This window comes from Ursus arctos, unplaced genomic scaffold, assembly GCF_023065955.2.
Source record: "Ursus arctos isolate Adak ecotype North America unplaced genomic scaffold, UrsArc2.0 scaffold_12, whole genome shotgun sequence".
In the NCBI taxonomy this organism is placed as follows: Eukaryota; Metazoa; Chordata; class Mammalia; order Carnivora; family Ursidae; genus Ursus; species Ursus arctos.
This window is the reverse complement of record NW_026622786.1, coordinates 65,546,108-65,557,345: the sequence shown is the minus strand read 5'-3', so window position 1 is coordinate 65,557,345 and position 11,238 is coordinate 65,546,108. Positions and strand designations below refer to the sequence as shown.

Sequence of the window (11,238 nt, the reverse complement as noted above, 5' to 3'; positions counted from 1 at the left end):
GGCCCTGGGGCACCGATCAGTGCATCCTCCTTGCCTGTTTGGTTGCTTCTGTCCACTGCCACACACACTGTGAGGTTTTAAAGGGTAGGGATGGTGCCTGTCTTGCACACTTGTATATCCCAAGCTCCTAGAACTGGGTTTGGCATACAGTATGTACGTAGTAAACATTTGCTGACTGAAGTAATCTGTGAATGAATAAACTCAGCCAGAAAAAGAGCCTGGATCCCAGCTCTTGGCTTTTTCACCCCCTGAGCAGGATCCTGTGTGGAATGTGCTGTGTACAGGACCTGGTACACAGTAGGTACTCAGTAATGTGTAGTTGCTGCTGTTGTTATGAAGAAAGAGGAGAAGGAGGAGGAGGAAAGCAAGTTTTAATGACTACAATAGCCCAAGCTCCCCTGTGGCAATCCAGGCCCAGGTCCTCTCAGTATCCAGGCCAGGCACAGTTCCAGCAAACTTAGGGGAAACTTTGGGAATAAATATGGACTGTAGAGGTCAGGAGGAAACTCCCATCCCACCTTCTCCTACCCACAAAGAAGAGGTGATGCTGCCGCTGCCTCCCACGATGGGGATCCCAGTGGTCCTCCCAGTGGAACTCTGTGGAGCTCAGGCCCCAGTGCCCTCCCACCTGCTGCGGAAGCTCACACGGCAGAGGCACCTACTGGACCAGCCCCACACTCACCACTGCCACCTAACAAACTGGCTTGAGCATCCTGGGTTCAGAGTCTGACTCCACAGAACCTGAATGTGCAACCCGGGGCCGGTCACTGTCAGTCTCAGCCTCAGCCTTCCTGACTGTGCAGTGGGCCGTGGGGTCAGGGGCATATGTGTGTGTGCAGGCCTTCACCAGGTGTCAAGGTTGTGTCTGACAGCCCTGGGGTTCCGTCCCTGGGTCTGGGCCACCAAGACCCACGGATGGGGGAAGGGGGGAGAGAGGAAGCTGGGAACCCCACTACTCCACCCTCTCAAAGTTTCACCACTCATGAATCATTCTGAACGCAACCAAAGCCACTGACAGCGTGGAGCTGAGGCAAGCTGCTTCCCTTCTCTGAGCCACAGGAGTACACTGGAGGGGGGTTTCTGCAGAGCCCCCACCTTCAGCAGGAGAGACCCCTTCAGGAGAGGAGGAGGTTCATCTGGACAGTGTAAGGAGGTCCAGAGTCCCCCGGTAGTTGGGCAGGTCTATAAACCACTCTGGACCTCAGTTTCCTCCTTTATAAAATGGACCTAATAATAAACAACTCACTGGGTTATTCTGGGTTTGCTGTGAGGATGAACTAAAATACTAATCTTGAAATCTATGAAGCTCCGGATGTTCTCGAGAGTGGGTAATGGAGGCCCCTAAGCCAACCCCTGGGGTCTGGCTTGAGCACCTGCAGGAAACAAGGAGCTCCGAGAGACTCAGTATAGGTCCTTCCTGAATCCGAGAGACCCAGAGCGATCGTGGGTTCACCTTGAATGGGGATGAAGGCAGAGGCCAGAAAGGCGGTGGCTGGAACCTGGACTAAGAGAGGACCTGAGGCTTCCAAAAACCTAGAGTAGGAGGAGGACGTGGGAGGCTGGAGAGAGCAGTGTGAAGGGCAAGAAAGTTCACACTTCTAAAAGCTCCCGCGCGTTTCTCTAGCCTTTCTCTTTTTTTTTTCTAGTAACTCTTCCCTCTTCTTTCTCCTCTCTCCCTCTTCTTTCCGTCCTATCTTCATTCCCTTTCTCGCCCCTTCTCTGTTGCCCCCCATCTTTCTTCTCTCACTCCTTCTTCCCCCACCTCCATCTCATAGTCACCCTCGCACTTTATAACCAAACAGCCAAACCCCTTTCCAATTAAAGTGGAATTAGGCAACTCAATCAAATTAGTTCCCTATTAAAGCCCTTCTTTATTAAACCGTTTTCTTGTCCTGCTATTAAGTTTCACCGCCTGGCGGAACTCGAGCCGGCCCCAGAAGTTTACCTTGGGATGTCGCCGGGCCCAGACTAGGGGAGGGAGCACCCTGTTTCCCGGAGAGGGGGAGTCACCCTGCAGGGAGCGAAGGAGGCCCGGGGAGGTTGGAGGAGGGGGTCGGCGGGGGAGCCACTATTGTGCTCAGCCCCGCGTGAGGAGGGAAAGTAACTAGGGTGCTGAGCGAGGTCTGGCTGGAAGGCGCGTCCTCACCGCCACTTTCCGATTACTCTGCCTCTCGGCGAGGGCGGCGCCGCACCACCCCCACCACCCCAAATAACTCCCAGGCCACTGAGCCTTCGTGGGAGAACGGTCGCAGCCCGCCTTCTCCAGCCACCGCCTCTGTCTCCTGGGTTCCAAACCTCTTCGCGAAGGGAAGCGCGCATTGTGCGACCCCGGCTGTGTCCAAATCTGAGGCCCGGGGAGAACCGGATTCCGTAAGAGGCTCTGCCCGAGATCCGGGGATTCTGAGCACTGGCAAGGCGACCCGCCGCGCCCGCGCGCCCAAAACAGGAATGGGAAGGACGCGGGGTCCCGGATACGTAGGGGGCACCGCTACTCGCGGGGTTCTGAGCCGCGAGCCACTCCCATCGGCGGGGTCTTTTCCCGCACCACGAAAGTCTTCCGGCTCCGCACCGCCGAGGGTCGGACACCGGCCGGACTGAAGTCTAGCTGTCACCGCGGGCCCGAACGGGAAATCAAGACCTTTTCAAGCCGGCCGCCCGAGGAGCGGGACGGGATTCGGTGCTGTTTCCTTAGAAAATAACATTTATTTCTAGCTCATGTCTATGCAAAGGAAAGCACAAAGTGAGCCATTCTCTGCAGCAGCGTTTCCCGCTGCCGTCCCTTCGGGCCGAGCGTTTGGCGAGTCCCGGGAGGCGGGGTTGGGCTCTCGGGCGGGCGGTTCCGGCTCAGTCACTCGTCGCTCTGTTCCTGCTTCAGTGCGCACCTTGACCGCACGTAGGGAGAGACCGGCCGCAGGCAAGAGGGGCGGGTGGGCAGGATTTGTCCCGAGTTGACAATATATTTAATCTATAAAACCTGATAAGTACAATGCGCGCATAGTCTACTTTTTTCCATTTTGTCCTTTTTTTTGCTTGTTTTTGAATATTTTTCACGTTAATACCGAGGTCACCTACAGATTACAATTAATAACTTAGAATTCCATTTTATAACATTATACACTGGCTTGTATATATATATGTATAGATTATATATAGATTTATACATATATAAAAACTCACACTGCACCAAGGAAACCCATGCTTATTGGCATAAGCAACAAAGAGAGCGACAAATACCGCAACAAGGAAAGTGCACCTTAGAACTTGTTTCCTTTTTTTTTTTTTTACAATTGATATCGATATATATGTGTGTGTCCCAAAGACTCGACTCAGTGCCAAGAGATTTATACATCCTAAATTTATATTTGTTAGAGCGAATATTTTTTTAAAAAATTTAATAAGGAGAGGGAGACACAGAAGACAGACTCTTGGACTATCCTGCCATCCACTGAAGAGCGGGCGGGTGGATGAGCACAGCAAAAGGAGAGGCAGGAGCGTGTGCGGCGGCCGCAGCCTCTGAATTCACAATTCCCGGCCTTTTGAAGGGCTGGAGGAGCCTTGAGGAGGTGGTTGGAGGATGAAGATCAGGACCACGTACCCGCTCTGAGAACATCTGCATCTGTATTGCTCCCCCTTTGCTTAGCTCTCACCCACCTTCCAAAACAAAACCGAAAATCACCTTTGAGCGAGAGGACCCCAGCCGGGGCGCAGATAGCGCACCGGGTGAAGAGGGACCGGCGGCCCGCTGGATCAAGGCTGGGGTCCCCGTTTGGGGGCGGCCCGGCTGCCGGGCCCCTGGCCCTACTGCTTTTCAGGGGCACCATTGACCATAGGCCCGTACAGGCCGCCGCCGTAGGTGGGCTCCTTGTGCACCGCAGCGGCGGCGGCCGAGCGGTCGCGCATGAGGTCGCTGAAGGCGTAGTCCATGGGCGGGCGGAAGCCGAGTGTGGGTACCAGGCCCGCGGTCGAGTAGGGAGCCATGAAGGCCAGGCCACGGCTGTGCGCCGCTGCGGCCGAATAGGCCAGGCGCAGGGGGCTGAGGCCGAGCGGCGCGCCCAGCGGGTAGGCGCCGGCGTCGGCGCCGAAGTGACTGGCGTTGGGCTGCAGTGGTGAGAATGCCGAGCGGCTGCTCAGCGAGCCCAGCGCCCCGGGCGCCATGGCGCCGGCCAACAAAGGTCTGTGGTGCGGAGGAGCGGCGGGGCCGGCCTGCAGCGGCGCGGGCAGCCCAGGCCCCCCGGCAGCGGCGGCGTCGACGCGGCCCGGCCACGCGTCGTCCGCTGCTGCTACGGCACCCACTGCGGCCTTATCAGGGGGCACCGCGGGACCGAGGCCGGCCGCCAAGCCCCCGCGGTGGTGGTTCAGCACCTGCTCGATGGCCTGCACCACGTCGCCGCCGCAACCCTGCAACACCAGCTCCAGGACGCCTCGCCGGTGGCCCGGGAAGACGCGCGTCAGGATGTCAAGCGGCGTCCGCTGCCGTGGACCCGGAACCCCGCCCAGCCCTGGAGCGGGAGCGGCCTCTGCCTCTTCTTTGTCGGCCTCGGAACCGGATTCGGAGCCCAAAGGGCTGGCGGAGCCCGGGCTGTCCTCCTCACCACCGCCTCCCGGGCCTGCACTGCCCGGGCAGCTCCCACCTGCCTCCTTGGAGGCCCGGGCCAGGGGCGACCCCGAGAAGGACTCGCCGTCGCCGTTCTCCGAGCCCGAGCCCGGCCGCACCTCCGGAGAAGATGTCCCAGGACCCGAGTCCGCGCCGTCGGGTGATAAGGGCTTCCCCGGTGGCGGCTGCGGGCTGCCGGGGCGGCCGGTCTGAAGCAGCGTCTTGGGAAACAGGTCAAACTTCTGTAACTTGGCCTCTAGGAAGGGAGAAAAGGGGATATGAGGAGTGATTAGGGGCGGAGGGGTGACGGCACCAGCCCTTTGGACCCCAGTTTCCTCTCTCTGAACCCAACGACCCTCATTCACTGGGCTCCAGCGCCCCCTCCTTTTTTCTCCAACATTCCTTACTCTCTGAACCCCTAAAGTTCCGTCTCACATCCCCTACCCCCCAGGGCGCACTCTTTCTGTACCCAGAACCCTGTAAATTCAATGTCCAGTTCCCCCCTTCCACATCTGTGCCCCAACACTTCTGCTCTTATTCCCCTTCCTAGCCGTGCCCTGACCCAGAGTTCAAGCAGGAGACAATACAACTTCCACCTACACCACCTACTGTATAGAGGACCCATTCCACATCCATCACTCCAAGAGCAAACCGCGCCCTGGGCACCCTCTGGCCCTGGGCAACATAGCTTGTTAGGGAAGGCACCTTGGGTATCTAAGAGATCCCAAGCCTTTCTGCAGGCAAAAATAGAGCCCCTATTTCTAATCCACCCTTTCCGAAACTAAAACATAAGGAGTTCTTCATTCCCAAGATGAGGGCTGAGAGGGCCCCCAATGGCCCCAGACTTAATTTCTTCCCTCCCTAGAAAAAGGCGAGAAATTCTTGAAGAAGAGGGTGGGGCCAGACAAGGAGTAAGAGGGTTAGAAGAGTGGGGATCAAGGGAAGCGAGAGAGCACCTACTCTTGAGAAAACGGGGATGAGTGGGGAAAGAAGCTAGAAAGAAGGAGCAGGCGCAGCATGCGGTTGTCCGGGGAGCACTGGGAACTTGAGAAAAGGAATCACACGGGGAAAAGGGAAGAGGTGTCTCTGATACCTAGAGAAAGCGGGGCGGGGCGGGGGAGGAGGACTGGGAGAGGGCCGGGTTTCTGAAGAGAGTTGGGATGGAGCAGAAGGAACCACGGCAAGTGGAGAAGAGCAGAACCAAGCTTAAAGGTTCCATGCTGGGGAGACCGAGCCAAGTGAGCAGGGAAGGTGGGACCTGGCCGCGTTTGGGTAGAGGAGATAAGATTACAGCGTCTACATCTGGGCCCGCGGTGAAAGAAGGGAGTAGAGGGCAAATTCTTCAGAAAGGGGAGAAAGAATTTCTGTGTTTGTGCCCCAAATCAGGGCCTGGGTGCGCAGTGAACGCTTAGCAGTCGGGCGTTTGGAAAAGGGGATTACACTCTTTCAGTACTAAGACCAGTCCCTGGGCCGCGCGCCCCCAGGCCCGGTCCCTGCTCCCTTTCGTCCCAGCCAGGCCGCGCGCTCACCTGAGCTCCCCGCGCCCGCTGCGCCGCCTCCGGTCCCCGCGGGCGCTCCCGCTCCCGGCCCCCCGCCGTCGGCGGCGCACACTGAGCCGAAGACCTCGTAGGCAGGTCGCGGCGGAATAATGCCGTTGGCTGCGGCGAGCGCCAGGCCCTCGGCGGTGCCGTAGAGCAGCTGTAGCTCGCGCGCCTCGTTCTCCTCCTGCGCCTGTTGCCTGCGCAGCGCCACTTGCGCCGCCATGACGCGCTGGCGCTCGGCGATGAGCGTGCACTTGGCGCACAGGCAGTCCTTCCAGCGGCAGTAGCGTTTGTGGCCCTTGAGCGCCGACACCACGCCGTGGTTGCGGCAGCGCGCGCACTTGGGGGTCCGCGGGTACTTCTCCGCCGCCCGCAACAACAGCGGCGGCGCTCTTAGCAAGCCGCCCGCCACGCTCACCGGTAGCGACGCGGCCGCTGCCGCCGCCGCTGCCACCGACGCCACCGACGCCACGGGCGGCCCTGTCGCTGTTGCCGCCGCCGTCGCTGCGCCGGGCACGCTAGGCAGCTCGGAGCGCAGCTCCATGGCAGGACCTGGCGTAGAAGACCGTGGGAAGAAGGACGAGACTTGCCGTGAGCAGCGCACGTGTGCTGAGCTACAGCGTACCCTTGAGGAGATCAGGCTTAGGGAGGGAAATTTTCGGTCGCGGAAGTTTGCCTAGTGGTTGCCAAATTGCTGGAAGGAGGTACCTTCGGATCCCCCTTGTAAAGCCGAGCTCCCCCACCCTATTCCCACCAGAGCTCCTCTTCTTATATCTGATTTATGCACTGGGTGGGTCTAAGATTTCGTTTGAATCAGTGGTTCCGCTGGAAAAAAAAAATAAAAAGACATATAAAGTTTGGAAAAGTCACTAGTTCAGGTGGATATAACGAGGGTTTGAAAAGGAAAATATTATCTCCCCAAAGCTTAGCTTAATTGGGGTGAGACGGGTAGAGAGAAATGTTTGTTTGTTGGGACTTGGATTAGAGAGAAAATTTTGACCCAGCAGTCAGACTAGATACCAAGAGCAAAACAAAACAAATTCGAGGCGAAATGCTCAGTTTTGGGGAAAGGCGAAAAGGAGAGAGCTATCAATGCACACAAGGCATCGAGTTCAGCTGGCTGGGTCTGAAGTTTTTATGCTGGTGGGAGCAGGAGAGTTAGAAAAATCAGAAACAGAAAGAACAGCTCTGGGAAACAGAGTGAAGGCTAGATAACAAAACAAACATCTCAGGAGCAAAGTTAGGCGTGGGGCCCCAAGGACCCGTGGAAATGTGGGGGGTACAAGTTTCATGGTGCGGGGCCTCCAGAGAGTGGGAGAGAAAAATGAGTGTGACGAGTTTAGTAGGCCTGGGGAGAGTTAAAAAGAAAATTGAGCTGAAGAAACTTTGTTGGGGTAGACAAACACATCCAGAAGTTTAGCTTGAGGGGTGAGGAAAACACAAAAAACAGCTGATACGGATGTCTGAGTCCCAGGGTACATGTAGGGGAGAAAGGTGTGCATGAGAAAAACAAAACAAAACAAAACAAAAAAACAAAAAACCAGCAGGCAAAGGTTGTGAGTGGGGGTTGGAGTAAAACCTGTGGCACGATTTTTAGCGTTGTGCTCTGGAAGAGTAGTCGGGAAGGAAAAAGTATCTTGCGAAAAGTTAGGTATTACAGGAGGGAGATCCTTTCCCTGACCGTGTCACATTGCTGTCTCTTCCCCTCCGGGTTTAGGGACAGAATCGTCAGACACGCCCTCTCCTCGTGGAATCCCCGCGGGACCCTACTTGGGTGCAGATTCTCGAGTTCTGGTCTCGGAATTGGGTTCCTGGGACTTGGATGGCCCAGGAGACAGCACCGAGGCCGGGGAGTCGCCTCTGGAACTGCCTATGGAGTCTCACCTGCGCTGCGGCCCCAGAAGGCCCAAGCAGGCCCAGCCCCGAGCTTCTGCCCCGGTTTCCTCTGGGTCTCCGTGTCCCCGCCAGAGCCCGGGACCGAGTCCTGGTGTCTCCGCCCCGGTATCCCAGATCCCTTCCCTATTTGAGCTGCCTCTTCCCTCAGGACCCGGGGGCCGCAAGGTCCCTAAGGCCGACGTGGCGCGGGCCTCGTCCACAGGGCCCGCAGGCCAGGCCGCCTCCCCTGCCCTCCCTGCGTCCCTCGACTACCTGTCGTGGGCTCGGGATCCTCCTCCTCCGCCGCGCTTCGCGCACCTCCCAGCTCCGCTTGCGTTGCTGGCGCTCTTGGCCTCTTCCCCCTGCCCCCTGGTCCCTTATCTGACCACGTCACCCTCCTTCAGTCACCATGTCCGAACTTCCGGACCCCCTCAGAACGCTGCGCAGTGCAACCCTTCCGTCGGAAATCCGAGCCAGGGGACCGGTTAGGGACCGGCTGGCTAGAGTCCGCGACCCGGCCCTCGCCGCGCGGCGTCCCCTCGCGGAGCGCGTGGGACGCTGCGCACAGCCGCGCCCCAGTTGCCCGGCGCTGCCAGACTCTCAATGAGCCGCTCGCCCGCTCTATTGTTGCTCCTTAGGGCTCCATTAGACAGAATTGGACAACAATGTGGCGCCTGCCATTGGCCAGGGGAGGCAGACAGCGCTCTGATTGGCCGGGCCCGCGCCCGGGGAGCCCCGCATTCTACAGTGTCCGAAAGATTCGAAACTCCAAAAGCTCCACTGAGTGCCTCCGGGAGGGGAGGGGCGCGCCAGGGAAGGAGTGGAGAAAAGTAGGCTAGGAGGAGCGTTGAAAATATCGTGACAAGTAGTTTCCGTGCGCCCGAGAGCGTGTGAATTGCGCCTAATTACCGTGTCCGGTGCGCCTCTACGTAGCCGTGTGTAACCCCTCGGCTTCTGGGACGCGGGCTTGGCTGCGCAGCTCTCACTGGCCGGGGGCGCTTGGCAAGGCCGAGTTTCCCAAGTGGCCCTGGTGGCTGGGGGCGGGATAGGGGCAGGTGACAATTCAATTACCGCGGTCAGGGTGGGGGTGGAACGGGGAGTCGGGGGTGGGGAAGGAAGAGGGCATATGGCATAAATGCCAAGAGGATTTTTCCGTCCTCTTTCCGGCTCTGTTACGGTGTGCTCCCAAGTCCGATGCGTTTCGGGTAGTTTTGTTTTTTCCTGCTGCCGCCTTTAAAACACAGGTCGTTCATTTTAAAATTCCTGATATGATAGGCATCAAGAAGGGTAAGTGTGATTTAAGAGGATTTTTGTTTGTGAAGAGGAGCCAGGAGAGAATTGAGATTTCGCTTCCTGTCGAAGCCCTCCGGGTCCCTTGCGCTCCGCATCTTTCCTCTCCCCGCCCCCTAATTCTATCCCTTTGCCCCCTCTTGCTCTTTCCTCTCCTCACTTCTGCAGCACCTCGTTTTCTTTTACGTGGTGGTGGGATTCTTTTTATCAGTGTTATTTCGAATTAACAAAAAGTTTAATTTTTTTTAAACGAAAGTAAAACGTGGCCTCTCTGTCTCCCCAGATGCACTTGCACGCAGGACGCGCATCCGTCTGTCGGTCCTTCCGGGCCTGAGACAAGGTCGCTACGGACCCCCAGGAGTAGTTTTAACTTTCACCTTCCTCTCCCCTACTGACGTCACGGCCCCGAGGAGCAGTTCGATCTGCAGAGGAGGTAACAGGTTTTGGATTTTGTTTCCCTTTTGGATGGCAACATCGGAATTAACGCTGCAGTCCTCGGGCAAGTCGCCTTGGGTTTCTCTGTGATTCTCTGTGCCCTGTCTTTTCCTCATTCCAACGTGCCCGTACTCTCATTTTTATTCTCCACTTTTCTCTTTCCTTCAGAGTAAAGAAAATTTGTTTAAATTAATGGGAAAAATGAGTTTTCTGAAACGTCGTTCTCCCTCCTCTCCCGACCATGCGTTTCCGTGATGTTCTTTAGAACCTTCCGGGCCACGGAGTTCTGACCCATGCCGCCTGGGGCGCGGAGGTACTGGGCGTGCAGACTCGGGCCCAGGGGCCTCGGGACGCAGCCCCTTCCCCCTGGTACAACTCGTGGGCCGCGCCCCGCTAACGCAGCCTCTGACGCTGGGGGCTGGCGCCTGGGGGAGGAAGGCGCCGAGACAAGCAGGGCCCCACCTCAGAAAGCGGAGTCTTGCGCGGGTTCCTCCCAGTAGCCATCCTGGAGCGTCAGGCCGAGGAGGGTGGAGGAGAGGGGAGAGGGGAGAGGGTGGTGTGCAGAAGAGCCAGGGAAAGAGCTTCCAGAAAGCTGACCAGGCCCGCGCCCAGGCGCCCTCAGACCCTGACTGGAGTCTGTGATGGTAACGTAAACCAGGCCCTTCGCTCTTAGAAAATTCCACTGGCTGGAACCCGAGAATGAGTTTGGGAGAGAGCAAGGTGTCAGCTCTGCGGGTCTCCCGCGTGGAGTGAGGTAAGGGAGTGAGTCAGGGCTAGTATGTCCTGCAGGAGTGCAAGACCCAGACCCCACCTTGAAGTTACAAGCTTAAGGAAATCTCTCGGTTAACTGCACCCTGAGAGGAGGATGTATGGGAGAGAAGGAGGGCTGCAGCTGGATCCCTGCGCGCTGGGCGCCTTCTCCCAGAGCTACATTGAACAAAGTTTTCCAGAAATTGTTTTAAACGCCAAACAAATTGAACGATAGGAATATGCCTAGCTTTTGGAGGGCGGTAGCCCAGACACTCCTCTCCTCACTTGAGGCCAGGCCACTGTGGGATTCCACGGCTTCAACCGAGTGAACCTGGGGGGAGCCAAGGGTTCAGGCATAAGGACTTGAGAACCCCAAGCTCTCCCACGAGTGTGTGAGGAACCTCATTTCCTTAGGAGGGGGAGAGGACACATCCTGGAACCTAGCCCCATCAGAGGGAATCTGCCCACTCCTAGAGCCGACAGCTCTTTCCTGGCATTCATAGCTCAACAGGTCCTGGACCTACATACAACCTTTCTTCTGCACCCGAGGTTGGAAGGTTGGGGTGCTCATGTGAGTGAATGTGTCATGGATGGAGGGAGGCAGAGTAACCATCCTGGGTGGAAGTCACTGCACTCATCCTCCACAGCCACTCTGGGGTTGGTCTTGATTTGGACTGAGGTCCCCAAAGGGGGCAGACCAGAGGCGGGTGCCTCCACAGCTGCCAGCAGTGGAGAATGCATGCCCAGATCGAG

General features: G+C 57.5%; 1 protein-coding gene across 1 annotated transcript; it reads right to left on the bottom strand.

Annotated features, from left to right (window-relative positions):
* Nucleotides 1-3,299: 3,299 nt before the first annotated feature.
* On the bottom strand, nt 3,300-6,948 carry DMRTA2 (DMRT like family A2). The gene is made up of 2 exons (XM_026497464.2): nt 6,124-6,948; nt 3,300-4,850 (listed from the first exon to the last, which is right to left on the bottom strand). Exons 1-2 carry the CDS (start codon nt 6,677-6,679, stop codon nt 3,799-3,801), a joined length of 1,608 nt encoding a protein of 535 aa, XP_026353249.1. The 5' UTR covers nt 6,680-6,948; the 3' UTR covers nt 3,300-3,798.
* Nucleotides 6,949-11,238: the final 4,290 nt, after the last annotated feature.